At 35.2% G+C, this 27861-nt stretch overlaps 1 protein-coding gene and 3 long non-coding RNA genes across 4 annotated transcripts; all 4 read right to left on the reverse strand.

Annotated features, from left to right (window-relative positions):
* Positions 1 to 2447: 2447 nt before the first annotated feature.
* LOC114762230 (uncharacterized) lies at positions 2448 to 2970 on the reverse strand. The gene is made up of 2 exons (XR_003742234.1): positions 2883 to 2970; positions 2448 to 2484 (listed from the first exon to the last, which is right to left on the reverse strand). It is a non-coding gene; the product is annotated as an uncharacterized LOC114762230 (long non-coding RNA).
* Positions 2971 to 9310: 6340 nt separating this feature from the next.
* Positions 9311 to 10729, reverse strand: LOC114762238 (uncharacterized). The gene has a single exon (XM_028951702.1). The coding sequence runs from the start codon at positions 10727 to 10729 to the stop codon at positions 9311 to 9313; it is 1419 nt and encodes a 472-aa protein (XP_028807535.1).
* Positions 10730 to 14100: 3371 nt separating this feature from the next.
* Positions 14101 to 14677, reverse strand: LOC114762250 (uncharacterized). Its single transcript, XR_003742236.1, has 2 exons — positions 14548 to 14677; positions 14101 to 14137 (listed from the first exon to the last, which is right to left on the reverse strand). It is a non-coding gene; the product is annotated as an uncharacterized LOC114762250 (long non-coding RNA).
* Positions 14678 to 22221: 7544 nt separating this feature from the next.
* LOC114762261 (uncharacterized) lies at positions 22222 to 22772 on the reverse strand. The gene is made up of 2 exons (XR_003742237.1): positions 22665 to 22772; positions 22222 to 22258 (listed from the first exon to the last, which is right to left on the reverse strand). It is a non-coding gene; the product is annotated as an uncharacterized LOC114762261 (long non-coding RNA).
* Between the last annotated feature and the right edge of the window lie 5089 nt (positions 22773 to 27861).

Below are 27861 nucleotides of genomic sequence, written 5' to 3' on the forward strand. Positions count from 1 at the left end.
TCCGACAACTTCAAAGCAGCATTCAGTAAGAATTAGGAGCAAATTTGGCAATGTGATCAATATTATTATTCTAAGTATTAATTGCATTTCTTATTCTGTATGCAAATATCTTAAAAGACTTATATATATTTTAAAACGGATGGAGTCTTAAAATATGAAAAAAGAAAATGGTGAAGACTGCATGTTAATTTGATGAGTGGTAAAACTAATAACGTTGGAGAGGAAAAGCAAGGGAAATACAGAGGAGGACGCTAACCTTCATTTGGGCAGGAAGGAACAATGAATAAGGAGGAGAGAATTTTAAGAGAAATTTTTAAAAAATAGTGATTTTTTTTTGCTTTTTTTCGGAAAAAATTCCTCCTACTATTCCCTCCATATTTTCTTCCCCCTTCAAACGAAGCATAAAAGAGACGCCGGTGGAGAACTGATGGATGAATATGCTTCACACTCTATGCTTAATACTTCTAGTTGTTTGGGTACCAACTAGATTGTGGGATTGACTTTATTATTAGTACTTAATGCAATGAAATTATCAGTTTAGTAATTGATAGAGAGATTAGGAGGTTATTTAATTAACCTAGACATCTATTGGTATAGGGTGAGCAAAACTGAACCATAACATATCACCGAACCGGACGAAATTTATTTTCGGTTTTTCAGTTATTTCGGTGTTCAATTTCAGTTCAATTTTATTTTTCTTAAATTTCAATGTTGGTTTTCAGTTCGGTTATTAAAAAGTAATCGGTTTCAAACCAAAAACGAAATACAAGTATAATAACATTATATGTGTATATCCGGTCCTAATTATAAGACCCAATTGACTTATTTAGGAGATTAAAAGTAAGTTAAGTTATTTATAAATAAGTGTTGTCATTCCTAAAATATCCTTGCTAATTAAGTATATTGGCTAAAACTATCATTATTAGAAGGATTATCTTGGAAAAAATGCATAATAAGAGACAAAATAGATTGGGGTCTTATAATTAGAACCAAATAAAAAGTCAAATGGGATCTTATAATAAGGACCGGAGGAGTATAATAGTAATAAGCTAAGTAAGGTAAAACCTAATAGGCCCAAATATCAAACACAAACACACATGTACACTTGCTGTCTCGCCGTTCATGTTTTATCTCTCTCTCTCTCTCTCTCTCTCATTTGCCAAGTCACCGTCCATGTTCAACATCAAACGAACACAGCTCTAATTAGACTTTATGGCAGGTTTAAACAGGAAAAAAACCAATAAACCTATTAACTGATTAAACTAACCAAAACCGAACAGACATATTTCATGTCGATCTATTCGGTTATTGAGTTCGGTGTATAAAAATATTTAAACCAAGCCGAATAACCCATTGCACAAGGACACTTGAGAGAGTACCTGTAGGTACTAATAAAGCGTATGTACTTCTAAACGTCAATACATATTCGACACCGTTCAGATATTCCATATAAAAGAAAGTAGAATTGAATAATGCTAATAATTATGGCCAAAAGTTTGATATTGATAGTTGTAATTCATCTTTTGCTTCTTCTTTTTTTGGGTCTTTTATTTGGTTCTTGGGGTTGAATATTTCTGGCTTCCAGCCCAATATTCAAGCCCAGAATTCTGGTTTCCTTTTGGCAAAAAAAAAAAAAAGTCTGGTTGCCTACTTTAGTTGAACTATATTTAGATTTGTGCCTTTTTCGTTTATTCGTCTCAGTTATTTTCTGTGACTGTTTCTTCTTCTTTGAATAATTCTATGCTGTATTACTTAGATCCATCGTGAGATCTGAGAAAGAGGCAGACATTTGATTCATATATGAATGTGGTTTGTATTGTTTGGTATTATCTGTTGTTTCCAATCGGCGGGATGACGTGTTTGGTAGGTAACTAAATATCAGACACACGAAATATATGATGACGCTGCTCGCAATGGCAAGCAGACGCGTAGTCCCCAACCCCCCCCCCCCAAAAAAAAGAACCCTGAATTATATAACAGTAAACATGCACAATTCATATATATCCGTACAAAAGACACAAAGCAAACCATGAGAAAGAACAAAACACCACACAAAGACATAAGCAGCCTAACAGCCAAACATAACCATGAGAAACAGCATATAAGTGTGTTTGGCTTCATGTTAAAAAGCAACCAAATCATGATTTTTGTGGTTTCTAACGTAAAACCAAGCACCTTCGTCGTTGTGCTTTAACTGAAAGCACTATACTTATTTATATTATATATCCATTACATATAAAGAACAAACAGGAACTGCTTGAGATGAGCATGATGAGGAAGCAAGCAGGCATGTAATTATAGCTTTGCCTCAGCATTTGTAGTAGCAAAAGCAAGCACGCTTATGAGCACCATGGTAAGGATATTTGCAACTTCCCTGATAGGCTCCCTCTTTTAAGCACTTAGCATGACAGGGAAAATCGTGGCTGCAAACCCCATAATATGTTTTGCTTAGTTTCGGACAAACTTTCGCTTCTGCAACATTCTCTGCATAAAACACAAACACACACTCTGTCGTAAGAGACCATGCACATCCATTAACCCATATGGAAACAATCCACGCATCACTGTGTGAAGATGTATGTCTAAATAACTCGAATTGGACTAGCAGGATGATGTGCACTAATACACACACACACACTTCTCAATACATACGTGTGTCTGTGACTCTCTTGTAAAACAAAATTTCCCATAAAAAGTGATTTGGCGAGTTGGGTGAAAATATACATGCTTTCATACGATCGAAGTGTTCAAAATTAGCATTTATGTAGAGGTCAACAGTATTATTCGGCTACTAATAACTAACTGATGTGAAGATTCTTAACCTTTTTCAAATGTAAGGCAGAAAAAAGGTGGGTGTTTGGTGATGATTGGTATAAACTAACCGTTGGGAGAGAAAAGGACGAGGGCAATGCAGAGGAAGACAGTGAACTTGAAAAGAGAGGCAGCCATGTCTGGCAATAATAAGATTTATCAGTATCAGGTACAGATATACTGAATATAGAGGCTTGCCTTCAAGTTTGAGTTTGAAGGGGACGAAGACGATACATATGTATATATATAGAGAACGATGTTCTATAGGGTGACCTTCGACTTTTTACTCCTTTGGTTTCGACACATTTGACTGTTTCTTGTCCTTAATTGCTTTCGTTTACTTTGGCGTCTTCTAATAACAAAAATATCTGAAAGTCACCCTTATTAATTTTAGTAACTATCTTATATGTAATATACCATATTATATTTGAGTATTGCCGGCTTTTACTGGGTATAACTTTGCTAGTATTTTTTTTATTTACAAGATTTGGACCATCGATTTTATTTAAGAGAAATTGAGCGCTTTTACTTAATCCAACCATTAAAATTATGCTTCATTGACTGTGTGTTTGTGTCTGGGATTTTGTTTAATATACAAGATAATGTTAATTAGAAGTGTTCTTTTGACTGTGCCAAAAGATAACTCAAGTTAAGATAGTATTTGAATTAGCTTTTTAGAAACAATTTTATAAAGTCCGAGATAAATATATGAAAATAATTTCGACCTATGTGAAAATATTTCTTTTAAGTGTCCCCTAACTAGCCGGCGGAGGTTTATGTATTGCCAGCCTCCAAACAAACATTTTTTCCCCCTTCACTTTGAGCAAAAATTTTGATGTATTGAAATGTCCTGTTGACTTTGGGCCTTTTTTAATAACGAAAAAATGATATGTCCAAAAGACGAGTTCAAATATTACAAGCAAATAAGGTATACTAGCTAGCTACATTAAAAGAAAGAAAACTACCTTTAGGATTATATCAATACAAGAAGAAGAGAAATTATAAATAAGAGAAATAATTCTTTTCAAATAATGGATGAGATATGGGAATACCGACCTGGAAATGTAAGAAGTACTCCGATTCAATGTGACGTTATCCAAATTTTTTTCTTTATAATAGTACTTGAATATTATAACACATTTAATACTCATAGTACCTCAAACATTGTTACTTTCAATAAGGGGATAGCTATGCTTAGCCGAAAAAAATTACACATTGGAAATATATTTGATATATAAAATTTTGTATTAATTATTAAAACTATACATCACTTTATTTTAAATTTTTGATAACCAAACATTTTATGTATTTTTTTATAAATTGATATTTTCAGAGAATTTACGCATTGGTTTTTTTTTTTTTACCAGAAAAGCATACTTCAATTATCAATAAGAGACTGAAACAAATAGTTCAACAGAAAAATGCAAAAAGGAAAGAAGATAGCAACAAAAAGGCAGTCAACAAATAAGCTAGAGAACTGACAAATTAGCCAATGCATTCTCTTTCAGTCTCAGAAGTATGATTCCAAAATCAGACCGTTAGGTCCCAACTCCCTTTGAAGCTATGGGAGTGAGAGAAGGGAAAAGGAACTTCGATCAGTGGGAGGTGTTTGGATAAGATCAAAATCATGGTTTTAGTACTTTTATGGTATACAAAGTAAATATGTAGAGAAATTTGTCTCGATTTGCAGAAAAATGTTTCTGAAAAATGCTTAATGGGCTTCCCAAACACCCCCAAATCAAAGATCTCAGCAAGCAAACCATGTAGTAGCCAAGGGCAAAACCGAGAAGATCTACGCGTTGATTATACCGTTTTTATATTTAAATTTCTTTATCATTGTACATAATTTTATAATACCCAGCCAGTGATTTTTCTTTCATAGTATATACGAAATTGTTTCAATAAACAAGAGACACTTGGCAAATTTGAATCGGTATAAAGGCTGTAATTGTCAATGACATCTCCATTCTAATACATTCTCTTGGACATGTTTTTAAGCACATAAATTATTAAGGATGTTGTAAAAAAAATTTTGTTTGTTTTGGCATTAAGACTACGTAGATATACTCCCATTGGCCTGGTCTCCTCTGGATCCTTATCCATTTGCCCAACCATTGACTTATTAAATACCCAACAATAATTTTCTTTTTCTTGTTTTAACAGAGACTATCTAATTTCTTTTTTTTTTCGATTGAGACAAAAACGAAAACAAAACTGTCCAACTACATCAGAAAGAAGAAAAGTGGAAAGAAAGTCAGGCGGTGTACTAAAGAAGACAGCTCCCGCAGCAATCTGAGTGGCCTCCTTCGCTAACGCATCAGCAGCTCCATTCACCTCTCTACTACACTAGTCTAACATAACAGACCAATCTCTTGTCATCCATTCCTGAATCTCCGAAAGTAACTGTTGCTCATGGTGATCTTCGGTCCAGCCATGAGCTATCAAGTTCGTCGCCTCCCAGCAATCCGTTTGTATCACTATTTGTCGCCAATGCATATCCCAAGCACGCTTCAGAGCCCATGCAATACCCCAAAGTTCTACATGAAGACTAGAACCCCTCCCAAGATTGCACATGAACCCACCAAGAAACATACCGTCGTGATCCCGAGTAAGGCCTCCGCACGCTGCTACCCCTGTACCCTGTACATAAGCTCCATCAACATTAATTTTAATAACTCCCACGAAAGGTGGCACCCACCATCGATCTTGTCTTCCTCTAGTGAACAGCTCACTCACTCCCGTATTCGCCCACGCCACCATCGCACCGGTCCTACACAGCACTTCCTGGTACCCCACTGCCTTCCCGTAAAAAATCCCAGCGTTTCTATTCAACCAAATTTGTCTACACAACACCCCAAACCAGATGTTCCATTTCGCATTATGCACCATGGCTGTTTGACCCAAGTTCCATTGCACCCATGCCTCTACATTCCCTAACGTAAAGAACCTGCCCCAAAATTGAGATGGCATCAGACTCTCCCAGCACTTTCATGCGATAGAGCAATCACAGAGGGCATGCAAAATATCTTCCATATGGTGCCTGCAAAGACCACACGATGCGTCCGTCTGCATTCCCCTCTTGGCTCGCGAGTTATTAGTCATAAGACGACACTGCACACACAACCAAAGAAACATACGAACTCTTTGAGGCACTTGAAGTTTCCACACCTTGCACCAAACCCCATGGTACCTATTATTGTGACTATCAGACACCAAAGAGTAAGCTGACTTGACAGTAAACTCACCACTGCTGTGCAACCGCCAAACAGGTACGTCTTCATCATTCTTATTAATAGTAGGATAAGCTCTACTAATATCCTGCAATATGCTCGTAGGGAATAAGGATCTCAGCCTGTCCCACTGCCACCCCCCAGACTCAGAAATATACTTCTCAACCCTCTCTTCAAGTATGTCCGACAGTATAGGGCCTATCGCGTAAGCCTCCAGAGCATCATAATGAGGAACCCAACAGTTCGTCCAAAACTTCACACTCCTCCCGTTACTGATTCGCCAACCTATCCCACCCATAGTCTCCTCCCAAGTATTTCGAATACCCCTCCATGCTTGAGAGCCACCTCTTCTGGCACTTATCTGGGGAATCAACCCGTCCCCACACTTATACTTTTCGCGCAAGAAACGAACCCACAATGTGTCTTTCTTCTTAATGAGGCCCCATCCCAACTTCATTAAAAAAGACGCATTATTATCCCAGGATCTTCTCAAACCTAGCTCGCCAACCTCCTTCCTTGTACAGACATCTTCCCATGCCACCAAATGGGTCCTCTGTGCCATAGGAGTAGTTCCCCAAAGAAAACTACGGCATTTCTTATCTATTTCCTGACAAGTAGCCATAGGAAGCAAATTAGACTGCATCGTATACGCCAGAATAGCAGACACAATAGAACTAACTAAAGTATGTCGTACAGCCAAAGACAAACTATTAACCTTCCACGTTGTAAGCCTCTGATCCATTTTCTCCAAAACATACTGATACGTCCTCTTAGTAACCTTTTTATGATGAAGAGGCACCCCTAGATATTTCCCCAGATCCGCTGTAGGAGTAAATCCCAACAACGCACTGATTTCCTGTCGGCGATTATGGCACACATTGCTTGAGAAGTAAATTCTAGACTTCGCATTATTCACTTTTTGACCTGAAGCAGAACAAAAATCATCTAGACAAGCCTTCAGTAAGCCGGCTTGACATAAATCAGCTTCCGCAAATAAAAACAGATCATCTGCAAAGAATAGATGCGACACACCCGTTCCTGACTGAGATAAACGAAACGGAAGCCAGTGTCCCAGTTGAACTTTGGACTGAATAAGATGAGCTAACCTCTCCATTACTAACACAAAAAGATAAGGCAAGATGGGATCCCCTTGTCTAATGCCACGTTCTAGCATGAACGTTGGCCCAGTAGACCTATTCCATAAGACCTGCATGGATGCTGACCTCAAGCAATGAGAGACTACGTTAATAAAGTTCCCAGGTATTCCCAACTCTCGCAGAACATTAATAATGAAATCCTAGCAAACTCTGTCATAAGCTTTTTCGAGATCAATCTTGATAGCCATAAAGCCTTTTTTCTTCTTCATATTCCTCATTGAATGGATGATCTCTTGTGCTAGAATGATATTATCTGAACTCTGTCTCCCAGGCACAAAACTACACTGATTCGGACCCACCACATACGGTATAACCTTCTTCAACCTATTAGCCAGGACCTTTGTTACTACCTTGTAAATGACATTGCATAAGCTGATCGGCCTAAATTCATGAAAGTTTTGAGGTGTGTCAACCTTCGAGATTAGGACAATATTAGTTCCATTTATACGCTCCACTTTGCTCGGACACGAAAAGATTGCCTGTACCATCTGACATACGGAGGCACCTACCACTTCCCATTGACTTTGATAGAAAAGAGGATTCAATCCATCCAGACCTGGTGCTTTAAGCACGCCCATCGTAAAAATAGCATTCCTCACCTCCTGCTGAGAAACCTCCACCCCCAGCATGGATGCATCACTCTCGGATAACTTGGGAAAAGTGGCCCCAAACTGAACCATGTCATTATACACCTGGTCTTTCTGGTATAGGTATTGGAAAAATCTAGATCTTGCTCGTGTTAGCTCCTCCCTATCGTAACACCACTCCCCATCTTCCAATTTAAGGGCTTCAAAATTCTTCCTTCGTCTATTAGCATTTGTAACGGTATGGAAATATTTTGTGTTGCAATCCCCATGATAGTACCAGTTACATCGCGACCTTTGAAGCCATATCAATTCCTCCTGGTGAAGTATTTTTTCTAGTTCAAACCATAGATTTTGCTGTTTCGATTCCCAATATTGTCCTGACCATGCCGCACTACTAGATGTTTCCAAATCTTTTAAAATAGAGGCTTTCCTCCTTTGTATATTTCCAAACACACATTTATTCCATTCCATCGAAGCGCTTACAAAGTTTGTTATATTCTCCTCCCATCGCTTATCCACTCGCCAAGAATCCCTGACTAACTCAGAAAATTTTTCATGTGGGACCCAAGGAGCAAAGAAGCAGAACGGTCTTTCCTTATGCCTACTTTTAACACGCGCATCAATTCTCAAGAGGAGAGGACAATGATCAGATTTAAACTTGGGGAGATGGAGCACCACTGCGTTAGGGAAGGCTTGAAACCATGTCGCACTAGCCATACAACGATCAATACAACTATAAGAACGGCCGCGATTCCAAGTAAAACGTGGTCCTTGATAAATAACATCTCCCGCTCCTGCGTCTTGAGCCCATTGTACAAACTGTTTATCTGGTCCTCTATGCGTCGTCGCTATTGAACTCTGCTCATCATAGCGAAGCACTGCATTAAAATCTCCTCCAATACACCAACGCGTAACCCCATTGTTTTGAATGTCCCGTAATTCCTTCCACAACGTACTTCGAACCATATGGTTAGGGTGGCCATAAACAACTGAAAAATCCCAACTCCTGTTCGTCCCACCATTCATCACCCCATGCAGCACTTGAGAATACTTCTGGGTAATCTGGAATTTAACGTTTGCATCCCAAAAACACCAAATACCCCCACTAAATCCGTTAGACTCCACACCCTCCATGTGTTGAAACCCCAGTCTCTTCGCCAATGCCCCTGCCTTTTCTATTTTTTGCCTAGGCTCAAGAATAGCCAAAAAATCAAAATGATACCTTTTGCGCAACTCACACAATAATCTGATGAAAGTCTTCCCACCCACACCACGTGAGTTCCATATTAATATGCTGAAATCCATAACACTACAAGAGAAGAGAAATGACAGCCCACAATGCTTACTTTGATCGAGGATGAGTTTTGGATACTCTATCCTTGCCCAACGCCACCTCTCGTCCTATAGTCGCAAGAGGATTCGTCCGGATGCACAAACCATGTTCCTGCTGTGCACCTGGGTCCAACAAGTCATCATCCACATGCATCACATCCACTGTATCATTTAAATTCAACATCTCCTTGTTCTAGTCGTCTTCTGCTCCCACCTGCAGGTCACGTTCATCTTCCAACAAGTTAGCCACTTCACCAATACTTTCTTCAAGCTTCTCACCTAGCCCAGCTTTCTGTTTAATTACTAAAAGATGGCCCATTGTAGATTCGACAGCTGTCCGTTTTATTTTTTCATTTGATGGGCCCATTCTCTGCGCAGCCTTTAGATTATCTTGTTCCTGTGGCCCACCTACAAAGCCCATTCCCTTTTTCAAATCTTTTCCTACTCCTCTAACTGAATCTCTGTCATTATGCACTGTATTTGTGGAATCAGATCTCACAATAACGGCTGGCACATTATTCTGCATGATCTCCGCCTTCTCCTCGCGAACGTCCTTCAATACCGCAAACCGAGATCCTCCTACAATTTCGCTCAACTGCCGAGATCTCCTCCTTCCATCGTTACCGTTTTCCTCCGCCATGCCAGGTCGCCGGTTCCGGCAAGGTCGTTGGACAATCATCCATTGATTAAAACTCGGTCCAGTAGCACTTGTAGTCTCAGCCGTATCTCCTCCTTTAGGTTTGTCGCTGTTAGTAACTGCACTTTTCCCCGACCCTCCTGCCTCCTGCGCATCCTTGCCTTCTGTCTGCCTATGGGTACAGTGCTCAGCATCGTGTCTATAACGTCCGCATGAGAAGCATATGAGATGGATCCCCTTGTATTGTATTCGTTTAGCTTTTCTGTTTACCAAAATCAGAGGATGCAATGGTACGTTAAGATCCAACTCAACACATATTCGAGCAAAGCGACCCTTCTTACGTTTTGCCGTATTCAGATCCACTTTCAAAACACGTCCAATTTGCGACCCTAACACATGCAAGACACCGTGATCATAGTAGTCTAGAGGCAGATTTGCGATTCTGATCCAAGCTGAAATTTTCGTGATTCTCTCCTCATCTGGTTCAAAGTCGGCCTTCCATGGCTGCACACACAGGTAATGGTCATATAACAACCACGGTCCTCCCGTCAGTGCCATCTCGTAGTCACTCTCATGTGCAAAGTTCACCATAAAAAAACCCACTCCAATGTCAATCGTGTCCACTGACCCATGCTTAGCCCAGAGTTGATGAAGTTTCATTGCTAGGTATACCGGGTGCACCATACGTCCCAGTAGCTTAACTATAATCACCTGCTTCCACCTCTTCGCTAGCCGCTCCTGCTCAGTCGGAGGGATGATCACATTCGGCCCCATCGGCGTCATCTCTACTGTTATCCTTTCCTTCCACCGTCCATCGCTCCACCAGTCCTCTTCCTCTACCTTCTCTTCAGTCTTCTGCGTGAATGCCTCTTTAAACGAAGCCCACCTCATCGTATCAGTAACCCCTGTTCCCACTTTCCCTTGTTTCTCCTCACCCGTGCCCTTTCCTTTATCTGTGTCCAACGTAACGATCATTGTAGCTGTCGAATTTGGGATGGTTGTTTCTTAATTTCTTCAAAGCCTCTTTTTTTTAATTTTCGTTCTTTTATAAATATGCAAATATGTTGGGTCAAAAAAGAATTTGTCATAAACCAATCCTGAGTTGTTTCTTTCCATGCTAAGCAAACTTTCAAGGTCAGTATATGCTGATATTAAGATTTTATATATAAAATAAAGCGTGTAGAGTAGAATAATATTGATAATGATAATTGTAACTCAGGTTTTGCCAAAACTTCTTCAATATTTTCTTTGATTTCTCTTGTTTTCTTCCTAAAATCATCGAGTTGAATAATATTTTTGGTTTTTAAGCAAAAAAAAAAAGTAATATTAATTAATATGATCCGTATTAACGCCGGTTATTCTTTAAATTCCGTACAAAATAATATTATTAATACTTTCATATATCCGGGTGAGTGTGTTAATAAACCGGTGACTTTTATGTGCAAATTTTCCACATTCGTTAATTTTCACCAGTTAGATGTGACATTATGAAATGAGTTGCATTATTTTTTTATAAATTATATAGTGTAATTTTTTTTATAGTTATTAGATATTAATTTATAATTTGATGTAATAAAAGCATTTGATTAAAATTTCGACTTATTTTTCAAAATTCAAAATCTTAATACCTTTTTCTACTATAAATTCATGACATGATAACCATATATTTAGACCAATCAATATAACATTATTTTTTTGAAAAAACATAGAGTATAAAGATTGAAATTACGTTGCGGATGATATTTTATTAACAACTGATGGAATATCCTTCATTATAGAACTTGAAACACATACCAAGTCATAAACAAGACGCGTACGGGAGAAACACCTTAACACCAGAAATTAGTACATGAACTTAGCTTTGACGCGTTCGTACGTACATAGTGCTTTAATTTACTGAATTGAAGCACCATCAACTATTAATCAACAAGTATATTCTTGGAAATTTGCAATACCTGATTCGTTTGAAAATGAGTAGGATATAAAGTTATGAGATCTGAATATATTTAATTAATAAGATTTAAATAACACCTTGATTAAGATTTGAATAGATTGATTAAATGGAAAACATTATAAATAAATGCAATTTTAAATGGAGGCTCAAATGAAAAAAAACTAATAATTAATTTTGAATTTGAATAATATTTTAATTGGATATAGTGAAGATTAAGAAGGGAAATTACTTCCCACAAAGAAATATAATTACTAAAATGTCTCATAATACAAATTAAAGCACTAAAATTACTTCCCACAATCTAGCTAGTTGGTGGCCAAACAGATCGATCAGTCACCAAAGCGAACCACATGTATTTTTGGGTCAGTTATTTCGGTGTTCTATTTTGATTTGGTTTTATTTTTCTTAAATTTTGGTGTTTGTTTATTGAAAAAAAATTCAGTTTTAAACCAAAATATGAGTATACATAATAGTATGTATGTATACATAATAAGAATCTAAGCAAGCTAAAAGCTAATAGGCCAAGTATATTTCTAAACCCAGCCCAATATATCTAAACCCTAAAGCAAGACAACTTATCATTTTTCATTTTCTCCAACGTATACCACAGCCTCCTCCTCCCACCGGATGCTTGGCCTCTACCTCCCCACCGCACGACTTCAGAAACGCCATCTTTTTCTTGCCAATCTATCTCAAAGAGCATCATCAGCCTCAACTTGCTCTAACGCTCTCTCCTTCACACTCTGTTACTGGTTTTCTTTACTGTCACGGTGTTGACCTCCCCTCTCTCTACCCCCACATCAACGCTTTTGTTCTCTGCTCCTATGTGATGTCTATGCTTATTGCTTCATCTAAGCTTTTTCTTCTTTTCCTCACTGTTCAACATCAAACACAAGCACACACACTTGCTAAGTCGCCATTCATCTTTTATCTCTGTCTCATTTGCCAAGTCACCGTTTATGTTCAACATCAAACAAATACGTTTGAGACTTCATGGTAGTTCTAAACAGGAGAAAAACCAATATGCCTATTAAACTAACCGAAGCCGAACTGATGTCGGTTCTATTCTGTTATTGAGAGAAGATCGGTTCAGTTTGGTGTTTAAAAATATTTCAACTCGGTCATCGATTATTTCGGTTTCTAGATCAGACTGAACCGAATAACCGATTGCACAAGGAGTGTTGAGAGAGTACTTGTAGATACTAGCAAAGCATGTATACTTTTAAACATCAATACATATTCGAAACCGTTGAGATATATTCCATATAAAAGAAAGCAGATTTGAATAATACTAATAATTATGGTCAAAAGATTAATATTGATAATTGTAATTCATGTTTTGCCTCTTTTTTTTTTTGGGGCCTTTTATTTGGTTCTTGGGGTTGAATTTGCCACCCCAATATTCAATCCCAGAATTCTGGTTTCCTTTTGGCAAATAAAAAAATTCTTGTTGCCTGCTTTAGTTGAGCTATATTTTGGGGGTGTTTGGTTTCTCCCAAAGTGCTTTTTACGCAAACCTAAGATAAAACTCCTCTCACATATCTATTTTGTATACTGTAAAATTATTTTTAAAATCATAATTTGGTTTCTACCCAAACTTCCCTTTAGATTTGTGCTTTTTCTGCATATTTGTCTTTTAGTTATTTTCTGTGACTGTTTCTTCTTCTTTGGATAATTCTATACCATATTACTTAGATCCATCGTGAGGTCTCAAAGAGACGGACACTTGATTCATATATGAATATGAGTTGTATTGTTTGGTATTGTCTGTATTCTAGTGGGATGACGTGTTTGGTAGATAACTAAATACAAGACATATGAAATACAATATGACCCTGCTCGCAATAGCAAACAGACGCGTACTTTTTTTTTTTTTAAACAACTGAACCCTTCATTATATATAACTGTAAACATATGCCATTCGTATATATCCATACAAAAGACGCAAAGCAAATCATGAGAAAGAACATAAAAGTAATCGACAACACACCACACAAAGACATAAGCAGCCTAACAGCCGCCAAACATAACCATGAGAAATAACATATAAGTGTGTTTGGCTTCATGTTAAAAAGCACCAAAATCATGATTTTTGTGGTTTCTAACGTAAAACCAAGCACCTTCGTCGTTGTGCTTTAACTGAAAGCACTATATTTATTTATGTTATATATCCATTACATATAAAGCACAGACAGGAACTGCTTGAGATGAGCATGATGAGGAGGCAAGCAGGCATGTAATTATAGCTTTGCCTCAGCATTTGTAGTAGCAAAAGCAAGCACGCTTATGAGCACCATGGTAAGGATATTTGCAACTTCCCTGATAGGCTCCCTCTTTTAAGCACTTAGCATGACAGGGAAAATCGTGGCTGCAAACCCCATAATATGTTTTGCTTAGTTTCGGACAAACTTTCGCTTCTGCAACATTCTCTGCATAAAACACAAACACACACTCTGTCGTAAGAGACCATGCACATCCATTAACCCATATGGAAACAATCCACGCATCACTGTGTGAAGATGTATGTATAAATAACTCGAATTGGACTAGTAGGATGATGTGCACCAATACACGCGCGCGCGCGCGCGCTTCTCAATACCTACATGTGTCTGTGACTCTCTTGTAAAACAAAATTTCCCATAAAAAGTGATTTGGCGAGTTGGGTGAAAATATATATGCTTTCATACGATCGAAGTGTTCAAAATTAGCATTTACGTAGAGGTGAACAGTATTATTCGGCTGCTAATAACTTAAGTTAACTGATGTGAAGATTCTTAACCTTCTTCAAATGTGAGACAGAAAAAAGGTGGGTGTTTGGTGATGATTGGTATAAACTAACCGTTGGGAGAGAAAAGGACGAGGGCAATGCAGAGGAAGACAGTGAACTTGAAAAGAGAGGCAGCCATGTCTGGTAATAATAAGATTTATCAGTATCAGGTACAGATATACTGAATATAGAGGCTTGCCTTCAAGTTTTAGTTTGAAGGGGACGAAGACGATACATATGTATATATATAGAGAACGATGTTCTATAGGGTGACCTTCGACTTTTTATTCCTTTGGTTTCGACACATTTGACTGTTTATTGTCCTTAATTGCTTTCGTTTACTTTGGCATCTTCTAATAACAAAAATAGCTGAAAGTCGCCCTTATTAATTTTAGTAACTATCTTATATGTAATATGCCATATTATATTTGAGTATTGCCGGCTTTTACTGGGTATAACTTTGCTAGTATTTTTTTTATTTACAAGATTTGGACCATCGATTTTATTTAAGAGAAATTGAACGCTTTTACTTAATCCAACCATTAAAATTATGCTTCTTTGACTGTGTGTTTGTGTCTGGGATTTTGTTTAATACTACAGGCCTGTTTGGGTGCTCCAAAACCGTGGTTTCAGAAGCACTTTTTCGCAAAACGAGGTAACATCCTCCACATATTTGTTTCATAATCCGTAAAAGCACTTCTAAAACCATGGTTTGGTTTCTATCCAAACACTCCTGTACCTCCAATCCTTAATATAAGACCCTGTTTGACTTTTATTTTAGTTCTAAATATCAGACCCCAATCTACTTTATTTCTCATATTTATACTTTTTTTTTTCCAAAGTAGCCCTTCTAACAATGATAGTTTTAATCAATACACTTGATTAGCAAGGATATTTTAAGAAAGACAATACCTATTCAAGACAAATAACTAACTTAACTTACTTCCTTAATCTCCTCAAATTAGTCAACTGGCTTTTATAATTAGGATCGGAGGTAATATATAAGATAATGTTAATAAGAAGTGTCCTTTTTACTGTGCCAAAAGATAACTCAAGTTATGATAGTATTTGAATTAGCTTTTTAGAAACAATTTTATAAAGTCCGAGATAAATATATGAAAATAATTTCGACCTATGTGAAAATATTTTTTTAAGTGTCCCCTAACTAGCCGGTGGAGGTTTATGTATTGCCAGCCTCCAAACAAACATTTTTTCCCTGAAGCTAACTTGCCCTTAATTGTCGCTTTGGGGTTACTCCAAAAATTAACCAAATTAATGTAATATAGTGCACAATCCGGGTCGTATTCACTTTGAGGAGCCGAAAACGAAATTAAATCCTAGTAAATAAATGCAAGTAACCTAAATTATAAAAAGGGATTTTTGATTTTTGAAAAACTGCTAATTAAATGCTACGAATCAAATTGAAATTAAAATAATTTTTTTTTGTTTTTATATAAAAGTAATTAAAATGAATGAAGATTAAAGAAATGAAAATGAGACACACAAATAACACTGATAAAAATCAATCCTTCAATTCAACAACGCAGGCAATCATCACTCTAAAAGATGTGGGAGTTAAGACAATGAATTAAGAATTATAATTAAACTTTTAATCCAACAACCGAGCCACCTCGAGTTGCCACAAAATATTTTTCTAAAATCCCAACTTACTAACTGCAACCAGAATAGTAAAATGAGATTAAGGGTGCTAAAAACCAATGCTTAATTAGAACTCTTAAATCCAAAATAATAGAACTAAAGCTAGCAAGAGACAATATGATCCAAAATTCTAAGCCACCTTAGAAAATCACAATATATTAATTTCAAAATCAATACAAATATCATAACCACAACATTATAATTGAGATCAAAACTATAAACAACCCAATGTCAAATACTAAGCAATAATTCAGTCACAATAATTTCCAAATATAATCAGATTAAGCAATACAATTATTTTTTAATAATTAGAATAACTATCCCAAGACCTAGGAATTGTTAAACAATTATTAGATAGGAAATTAAGGCAACTAAAACTCCCATTTGATGGTCCAAGCTCCTGCCATTATTGTTGAATTAGAGAATTGTGAAGCTAGCCACGCTTTGCCATCAAAAATGCTATATTCAATACTCTATTGCAAGCTTCCATTGAAGAACAACAGCATGAAGAATTCAGCGTGAATCCTCTCTTCTCCGCCGTCCAGCTCTGTTCTGCTTCGTGGGTTCCCTCCAACCGCGCCTCGCGTCTCTGTTTTTTTCTTGCGTCTTCCGCCTCGTTCAGCTCGTTCGGCCTCCATGCTTCTCCGCTCTATCTCGTATCCGCGTCTCTCCTTCAGCGCCGTCCAGTGTGTGTGTGTCTCCGTCGAGCGCCCCCTGCCACCAGGAAGGCTCAACGGAGAGGATGATGAGCGGTCCTTCGTGTTGCTCGGCTCTCTGGACCTCAGCGCCGGTCCCCTGTTTTTTTCCCAGCCGCCTCCCGCTCGTTCGCGTTTTGTTCGGCGTGCTCTGTTTCGTCGTGTCGTTTTTCCCGTCTTCAGCCGCTAGAGAAGATGATTATTAGGTTGGGGCAAAACGCACCTTATTATTTTTTTTCTTTTTTATTTATTTATTTATTTTTATTTTTGAATCTTCCAAGAACCTGCAAGCAAAATTCAAAGATAAGGTAGCATTAATTGTCCTTAAAAATCAATTAATCATAATTAAATCAAAACATGACAATTTTGCCCCTATAAAATAATAATTCAAAATAAAACAGAATAAATCAATTAAGGCAAAAAGGGACCAATTAAGCTGACAAAACTCATATAAAAGATACCAAAATATATAAAAATAATTGAGTTTGTCATTCCCCTTCACTTTGAGCAAAAATTTTGATGTATTGAAATGTCCTTTTGACTTTGGGCCTTTTTTTAATAACGACAAAATGATATGTCAAAAAGACGAGTTCAAATATTACAAACAAATAACGTATACTAGCTAGCCACATTAAAAGAAAGAAAACTACTTCTAGGATTATATCAATATAAGAAGAAGAGAAATTATAAATAAGAGAAATAATTTCTTTTCAAATAATGGATGATATGGGAATACCGACCTGGAAAATGTAAGAAGTACTCCAATTCAATGTGACGTCATCCAATTTTTTCTCTCTTTATAATAGTACTTGAATATTATAACATATTTAATACTCATAATACCACGAATATTATTACTTTCAATAAGGGGATGGTTATGCTTAGCCGGAAAAAAAATTACACATTGGAAATATATTTGGTATATAAAATTTTTGTATTAATTATTAAAACTATACATCACTTTATTTTAAATTTTTGATGATCCAAACATTTTATGTATTTTTTTATAAATCGATATTTTCAGAGAATTTACATATTGGTTTTTTTTTTTTTACCAGAAAAGCATACTTCAATGACCAATAAGAGACTGAAACAAATAGTTCAACAGAAAAATGTAAAAAGGAAAGAAGACCGCAACAAAAAGGCAGTCAACAAATAAGCTGGAGAACTGACAAATTAGCCAATGCATTCCCTTTTAGCCTCAGAAGTATGCTACAGATTCCAAAATCAAACCGTTAGGTCCCAACCCCCTTTGAGGCTATAGGAGTGAGAGAAAGGAAAAGGAACTTCGATCAATCACCAAATGAAAGATCTCGGCAAGCAAACCATGCAGTAACCAGGGGCAAAACCGAGAAGAGTTACGCATTGGTTATATATTTCTAATATTATAACATTTTTATATTTAAATTTCTATATCATTATGCATAATTTTATAATACCCAGCCAGTGACTTTTCTTTCATAGTATATACGAAATTGTTTCAATAGACAAGAGAGACTTGGCAAATTTGAATCGGTATAAAGGCTGTAATTGTCAATGACATCTCCATTCTCTTGAACATGTTTTTAAGCATATACTCCTCCGGTCCTTAATATAAGACCCATTTAACTAATTAGATTAGATTAAGGAAGTTGGTAAGTTAGTTAATTACAAGAAAAATGACACATTTTTCCTAAAACACCATAATTATCTTTCTTAATACCCCATCTCCCTCTTCTACTTGATTATGGTTGAGAGAGTATCTATAGGGGTATTTCAGAGAAAATTGATAGATATGAGAAATGGGTCTTATATTTAGGACCAAAACCAACTTAAGAATTGGGTCTTATATTAATGACCGGAAGAGTAAATTAGTAAGGATGTTGTAAAATTGTTTTTGTTTGTTTTGGCATTAAGACTATGTAGATATACTCCCATTGGCCTGGTCTTGTCTGGATCCTTATCCATTTGCCCAACCACTGACTTATTAAATACCCAACAATAATTTTCTTTTTCTTGTTTTAACAGAGACTACCTCATTTCTTTATAACAAGTCAACAACGTAACGATCATTGTAGCTGTCGAATTTGGGATGGCTGTTTCTTAATTTCTTCAAAGCGTTTTTAAAAAAAAAAATCGTTCTTTTACAAATATGCAAATATGTTGGGTCAAAAAAGAATTTGTCATAAACCAATCCTGAGCTGTTTCTTTCCGTGCTAAGCAAACTTGCAAGGTCAGTATACGCTGATATTAAGATTTTATATATAAAATAAAGCGTGTAGAGTAGAATAATATTGATAATGATAATTGTAACTCAGGTTTTGCCAAAGTTTCTCCAATATTTTCTTTGATTTCTCTTAATTGTTTTCTTCCTAAAATCATCGACTTGAATAATATTTTTGGTTTTTAAGCAAAAAAAAAGTAATATTAATTAATATGATCCATATTAACGCCGGTTATTCTTTAAATTCCGTACAAAATAATATTATTAATTCTTTCATATATCCAGGTGAGTGTGTTAATAAACCGGTAACTTTCATGTGCAAATTTTCCACAGTCATTAATTTTATGAAATGAGTTGCATTATTTTTTATAAATTATATAGCGTAATTTTTTATAGTTATTAGATATTAATTTATAATTTGATGTAATAAAAGCATTTGATTAAAATTTCGATTCATTTTTCAAAATTCAAAATCCTAATACCTTTTTCTACTATAAATTCATGACATGATAACCATATATTTAGACCAATCAATATAACATTATTTTTAAAAAAAAAAAAGAGTAGAAAGATTGAAATTACATTGTGGATAATATTTTATTAACAACTGATGGAATATCCTTCATTATAGAACTTGAAACACATACCAAGTCATAAACAAAACGCATACAGGAGAAACACATTAACACCAGAAATTAGCTACATGAACTTTGACGCGTTCGTACGTATGTACGTACATAGTGCTTTAATTTAATGAATTGAAGCACCATCAACTATTAATCATCAACTATATTCTTGAAAATTTGCAATATCTAATTCGTTTGAAAATGAGTCGGGTATAAAATTATGAGATCTAAATATAATTAATGAGACTTAAATAACACGTTGATTGAGATTTGAATAGATTGATTAAATGAAAAACATTATAAATAAATACAATTTCAAATGGAGGCTCAAATGAAAATAATTAATAATTAATTTTGAATTTGAATAATATTTTAATTGGATATAGTGAAGATTAAGAAGGGAAATTACTTCCCACAAAGAAATATAATTATTAAAATGTCTCATAATACAAATTAAAGCACTAAAATTACTTCCCACAATCTAGTTGGTGGCCAAACAGATCGATCAGTCACCAAAGCGAACCACATGTATTTTTGGGTCAGTTATTTCGGTGTTCTATTTTTATTTGGTTTTACTTTTTTTAAATTTTGGTGTTCGATTATTGAAAAAAAAAACCAGTTTTAAACCAAAATATGAGTATACATAATATGATAATAGTATATATGTATACATAATAAGAATCTAAGTAAGCTAAAAGCTAATAGGCCAAGTATATTTCTAAACCCAACCCAATATATCTAAACCCTAAGATAAGACAACATATCATTTTTCATTTTCTCCTACCACAGCCTCCTCCTCCCACCTGATGGGAGGCCCACCGCACAATTTCAGAAACGCCATTTTTTTCTTGCCAATCTATCTCAAAGAGCATCATCGGCCTCAACTTGCTCTAACGCTCTCTGCTTCACATTCTCTTACTGATATTCTTTCCTGTCACGGTGTTGACCTCCCCTCTCTCTACCCCCACATCAACGCTTTTGTTCTCTTCTCCTATGTGATGTCTATGCTTATTGCTTCATCTAAGCTTTTTCTTCTTTTCCTCACTGTTCAACATCAAACACAAGCACACACACTTGCTAAGTCGCTGTTAATCTTTTATCTCTGTCTCGTTTGCCAAGTCACCGTTTATGTTCAACATCAAACAAATACGTTTGAGACTTCATGGTAGGTCTAAACAGGAGAAAAACCAATATGCCTATTAAACTAACCGAAGCCGAACTGATGTCGGTTCTATTCTGTTACTGAGAGAAGATCGGTTCAGTTCCGTGTTTAAAAATATTTCAACTCGGTCATCGATTATTTCGGTTTCTAGATCAGACTGAACCGAATAACCGATTGCACAAGGAGTGTTGAGAGAGTACTTGTAGATACTAGCAAAGCATGTATACTTTTAAACATCAATACATATTCGAAACCGTTGAGATATATTCCATATAAAAGAAAGCAGATTTGAATAATACTAATAATTATGGTCAAAAGATTAATATTGATAATTGTAATTCATGTTTTGCCTCTTTTTTTTTTTTGGGGCCTTTTATTTGGTTCTTGGGGTTGAATTTGCCACCCCAATATTCAATCCCAGAATTCTGGTTTCCTTTTGGCAAATAAAAAAAATTCTTGTTGCCTGCTTTAGTTGAGCTATATTTTGGGGGTGTTTGGTTTCTCCCAAAGTGCTTTTTACGCAAACCTAAGATAAAACACCTCTCACATATCTGTTTTGTATACTGTAAAATTATTTTTAAAATCATAATTTGGTTTCTACCCAAACTTCCCTTTAGATTTGTGCCTTTTTTGCATATTTGTCTTTTAGTTATTTTCTGTGACTGTTTCTTCTTCTTTGGATAATTCTATACCATATTACTTAGATCCATCGTGAGGTCTCAGAAAGAGACGGACACTTGATTCATATATGAATATGAGTTGTATTGTTTGGTATTGTCTGTATTCTAGTGGGATGACGTGTTTGGTAGATAACTAAATACAAGACATATGAAATACAATGACCCTGCTCGCAATAGCAAACAGACGCGTACTTTCTTTTTTTTTAAACAACTGAACCCTTCATTATATATAACTGTAAACATATGCCATTCGTATATATCCATACAAAAGACACAAAGCAAATCATGAGAAAGAACATAAAAGTAATCGACAACACACCACACAAAGACATAAGCAGCCTAACAGCCGCCAAACATAACCATGAGAAATAACATATAAGTGTGTTTGGCTTCATGTTAAAAAGCACCAAAATCATGATTTTTGTGGTTTCTAACGTAAAACCAAGCACCTTCGTCGTTGTGCTTTAACTGAAAGCACTATATTTATTTATGTTATATATCCATTACATATAAAGCACAGACAGGAACTGCTTGAGATGAGCATGATGAGGAGGCAAGCAGGCATGTAATTATAGCTTTGCCTCAGCATTTGTAGTAGCAAAAGCAAGCACGCTTATGAGCACCATGGTAAGGATATTTGCAACTTCCCTGATAGGCTCCCTCTTTTAAGCACTTAGCATGACAGGGAAAATCGTGGCTGCAAACCCCATAATATGTTTTGCTTAGTTTCGGACAAACTTTCGCTTCTGCAACATTCTCTGCATAAAACACAAACACACACTCTGTCGTAAGAGACCATGCACATCCATTAACCCATATGGAAACAATCCACGCATCACTGCGTGAAGATGTATGTATAAATAACTCGAATTGGACTAGTAGGATGATGTGCACCAATACACGCGCGCGCGCGCTTCTCAATACCTACGTGTGTCTGTGACTCTCTTGTAAAACAAAATTTCCCATAAAAAGTTATTTGGCGAGTTGGGTGAAAATATATATGCTTTCATACGATCGAAGTGTTCAAAATTAGCATTTACGTAGAGGTGAACAGTATTATTCGGCTGCTAATAACTTAAGCTAACTGATGTGAAGATTCTTAACCTTCTTCAAATGTGAGACAGAAAAAAGGTGGGTCTTTGGTGATGATTGGTATAAACTAACCGTTGGGAGAGAAAAGGACGAGGGCAATGCAGAGGAAGACAGTGAACTTGAAAAGAGAGGAAGCCATGTTTGGTAATAATAAGATTTATCAGTATCAGGTATAGATATACTCAATATAGAGGATTGCCTTCAAGCTTGAGTTGAAGGGGATGAAGACGATACATATGTATATATATAGAGAACGATGTTCTATAGGGTGACCTTCGACTTTTTATTCCTTTGGTTTCGACACATTTGACTGTTTCTTGTCCTTAATTGCTTTCGTTTACTTTGGCATCTTTTAATAACAAAAATAGCTGAAAGTCACCCTTATTAATTTTATTAACTCTCTTATATGTAATATACCATATTATATTTGAGTATTGCCGGCTTTTCCTGGGTATAACTTTGCTAGTATTTTTTTTATTTACAAGATTTGGACCATCGATTTTATTTAAGAGAAATTGAGCGCTTTTACTTAATCCAACCATTAAAATTATGCTTCTTTGACTGTGTGTTTGTGTCTGGGATTTTGTTTAATACTACCTCCAATCCTTAATATAAGACCCTGTTTGACTTTTATTTTAGTCCTAAATATCATATCCCAATCTACTTTATCTCTCATATTACTTTTTTTTTCAAAGTAGCCCTTCTAACAATGATAGTTTTAATCAATACACTTGATTAGCAAGGATATTTTAAAAAAGCCAATACCTATTCAGGACAAATAACTAACTTAACTTACTTCCTTAATCTCCTCAAATTAGTCAACTGGCTCTTATAATTAGGACCGGAGGTAGTATATAAGATAATGTTAATTAGAAGTGTCCTTTTGACTGTGCCAAAAGATAACTCAAGTTAAGATAGTATTTGAATTAGCTTTTTAGAAACAATTTTATAAAGTCCGAGATAAATATATGAAAATAATTTCGACCTATGTGAAAATATTTTTTTAAGTGTCCCCTAACTAGCCGGCGGAGGTTTATGTATTGCCAGCCTCCAAACAAACATTTTTGCCCCTTTCACTTTGAGCAAAAATTTCGATGTATTGGGTCCTTTTGACTTTGGGCCTTTTTTAATAACGACAAAATGATATGTCAAAAAGACGAGTTCAAATATTACAAACAAATAACGTATACCAGCTAGCCACATTAAAAGAAAGAAAACTACTTTTAGGATTATATCAATATAAGAAGAAGAGAAATTATAAATAAGAGAAATAATTTCTTTTCAAATAATGGATGAGATATGGGAATACCGACCTGGAAAATGTAAGAAGTACTCCAATTCAATGTGACGTCATCCAATTTTTTCTCTCTTTATAATAGTACTTGAATATTATAACATATTTAATACTCATAATACCTCGAATATTATTACTCTCAATAAGGGGATGGTTATGCTTAGCCGAAAAAAAATTACACATTGGAAATATATTTGGTATATAAAATTTTTGTATTAATTATTAAAACTATGCATCACTTTATTTTAAACTTTTGATGATCCAAACATTTTATGTATTTTTTTATAAATCGATATTTTCAGAGAATTTACATATTGGTTCTTTTTTTTTTTTTTTACCAGCAAAGCATACTTCAATTACCAATAAGAGACTGAAACAAATAGTTCAACAGAAAAATGCAAAAAGGAAAGAAGACCGCAACAAAAAGACAGTCAACAAATAAGCTGGAGAACTGACAAATTAGCCAATGCATTCTCTTTTAGCCTCAGAAGTATGCTACAGATTCCAAAATCAAACCGTTAGGTCCCAACTCCCTTTGAGGGTATAGGAGTGAGAGAAAGGAAAAGGAACTTCGATCAATCACCAAATGAAAGATCTCGGCAAGCAAACCATGCAGTAACCAGGGGCAAAACCGAGAAGAGTTACGCATTGGTTATATATTTCTAATATTATAACATTTTATATTTAAATTTCTATATCATTATACATAATTTTATAATACCCAGCCAGTGACTTTTCTTTCATAGTATATACGAAATTGTTTCAATAGACAAGAGAGACTTGGCAAATTTGAATCGGTATAAAGGCCGTAATTGTCAATGACATCTCCATTCTCTTGAACATGTTTTTAAGCATATACTCCTCCGGTCTTTAATATAAGACCCATTTAATTAATTAGATTAGATTAAGGAAATTGGTAAGTTAGTTAATTATAAGAAAAATGACACATTTTTCCTAAAACACTATAATCATCTTTCTTAATACCCCCTCTCCCTCTTCTACTTGATTATGGTTGAGAGAGTATCTATAAGGGTATTTTAGATAAAATTGATAGATATGAGAAATTGGTATTATATTTAGGACCAAAACCAACTTAAGAATCGGGTCCTATGTTAATGACCGGAGGAGTAAATTATTAAGGATGTTGTAAAATTGTTTTTGTTTGTTTTGGCATTAAGACTGTAGATATACTCCCATTGGCCTGGTCTTATCTGGATCCTTATCCATTTGCCCAACCACTGACTTATTAAATACCCAACAATAATTTTCTTTTTCTTGTTTTAACAGAGACTACCTCATTTCTTTATAACAAGTCAACAACGTAACGATCATTGTAGCTGTCGAATTTGGGATGGCTGTTTCTTAATTTCTTCAAAGCGTTTTTAAAAAAAAAAATTCGTTCTTTTACAAATATGCAAATATGTTGGGTCAAAAAAGAATTTGTCATAAACCAATCCTGAGCTGTTTCTTTCCGTGCTAAGCAAACTTGCAAGGTCAGTATACGCTGATATTAAGATTTTATATATAAAATAAAGCGTGTAGAGTAGACTAATATTGATAATGATAATTGTAACTCAGGTTTTGCCAAAATTTCTTCAATATTTTCTTTGATTTCTCTTGTTTTCTTCCTAAAATCATCGAGTTGAATAATATTTTTGGTTTTTAAGCAAAAAAAAAAAAGTAATATTAATTAATATGATCCGTATTAACGCCGGTTATTCTTTAAATTCCGTACAAAATAATATTATTAATTCTTTCATATATCCGGGTGAGTGTGTTAATAAACCGGTAACTTTCATGTGCAAATTTTCCACAGTCATTAATTTTCACCAGTTAGATGTGACATTATGAAATGAGTTGCATTATTTTTTTATAAATTATATAGTGTAATTTTTTTTATAGTTATTAGATATTAATTTATAATTTATGTAATAAAAGCATTTGATTAAAATTTCGACTTATTTTTCAAAATTCAAAATCTTAATACCTTTTTCTACTATAAATTCATGACATGATAACCATATATTTAGACCAGTCAATATAACATTATTTTTTTGAAAAAACAAAGAGTATAAAGATTGAAATTACGTTGCGGATGATATTTTATTAACAACTGATGGAATATCCTTCATTATAGAAACTTGAAACACATACCAAGTCATAAACAAGACGCGTACGGGAGAAACACCTTAAAACCAGAAATTAGTACATGAACTTTGACGCGTTCGTACGTACATAGTGCTTTAATTTACTGAATTGAAGCACCATCAACTATTAATCAACAAGTATATTCTTGGAAATTTGCAATACCTGATTCGTTTGAAAATGAGTCGGGTATAAAATTATGAGATCTGAATATATTTAATTAATGAGATTTAAATAACACGTTGATTGAGATTTGAATAGATTGATTAAATGAAAAACATTATAAATAAATACAATTTCAAATGGAGGCTCAAATGAAAAAAATTAATAATTAATTTTGAATTTGAATAATATTTTAATTGGATATAGTGAAGATTAAGGAGGGAAATTACTTCCCACAAAGAAATATAATTACTAAAATGTCTCATAATACAAATTAAAGCACTAAAATTACTTCCCACAATCTAGTTGGTGGCCAAACAGATCGATCAGTCACCAAACTGAACCACATGTATTTTTGGGTCAGTTATTTCGGTGTTCTATTTTTATTTGGTTTTATTTTTCTTAAATTTTGGTGTTTGTTTATTGAAAAAAATTCAGTTTTAAACCAAAATATGAGTATACATAATAGTATGTATGTATACATCATAAGAATCTAAGCAAGCTAAAAGCTAATAGGCCAAGTATATTTCTAAACCCAACCCAATATATCTAAACCCTAAGATAAGACAACATATCATTTTTCATTTTCTCCTACCACAGCCTCCTCCTCCCACCTGATGGGAGGCCCACCGCACAATTTCAGAAACGCCATTTTTTCTTGCCAATCTATCTCAAAGAGCATCATCGGCCTCAACTTGCTCTAACGCTCTCTGCTTCACATTCTCTTACTGATATTCTTTCCTGTCACGGTGTTGACCTCCCCTCTCTCTACCCCCACATCAACGCTTTTGTTCTCTTCTCCTATGTGATGTCTATGCTTATTGCTTCATCTAAGCTTTTTCTTCTTTTCCTCACTGTTCAACATCAAACACAAGCGCACACACTTGCTAAGTCGCCGTTCATCTTTTATCTCTGTCTCCTTTGCCAAGTCACGGTTTATGTTCAACATCAAACAAATACGTTTGAGACTTCATGGGAGGTCTAAACAGGAGTAAAACCAATATGCCTATTAAACTAACCGAAGCCGAACTGACGTTGGTTCTATTCTGTTATTGAGAGAAGATCGGTTCAGTTTGGTGTTTAAAAATATTTCAACTCGGTCATCGATTATTTCGGTTTCTAGATCAGACTGAACCGAATAACCGATTGCACAAGGAGTGTTGACAGAGTACTTGTAGATACTAGCAAAGCATGTATACTTTTAAACTTCAATACATATTCGAAACCGTTGAGATATATTCCATGTAAAAGAAAGTAGAATTGAATAATACTAATAATTATGGTCAAAAGATTAATATTGATACTTCTAATTCATGTTTTGCCTCTTTTTTTTTGGGGGCCTTTTATTTGGTTCTTGGGGTTGAATTTGCCACCCCAATATTCAAGCCCAGAATTCTGGTTTCCTTTTGGCAAATAAAAAAATTCTTGTTGCCTGCTTTAGTTGAGCTATATTTTGGGGGTGTTTGGTTTCTCCCAAAGTGCTTTTTACATAAGCCAGAGATAAAACTCCTCTCACATGTCTATTTTGTGTACTGTAAAATTATTTTTAAAATCATAATTTGGTTTCTACCCAAACTTCCCTTTAGATTTGTGCCTTTTTTGCATATTTGTCTTTTAGTTATTTTCTGTGACTGTTTCTTCTTCTTTGGATAATTCTATACCATATTA

Source organism: Neltuma alba, unplaced genomic scaffold (genome assembly GCF_004799145.2).
Source record: "Neltuma alba isolate B1F8T4 unplaced genomic scaffold, ASM479914v2 tig00011202_pilon, whole genome shotgun sequence".
Taxonomy (NCBI): Eukaryota; Viridiplantae; Streptophyta; class Magnoliopsida; order Fabales; family Fabaceae; genus Neltuma; species Neltuma alba.

Coding starts and splice junctions, on each gene's coding strand:
- LOC114762238 (XM_028951702.1), bottom strand. CDS start 10,729: ATGATCGTTACGTTGGACACAGATAAAGGAAAGGGCACGGGTGAGGAG.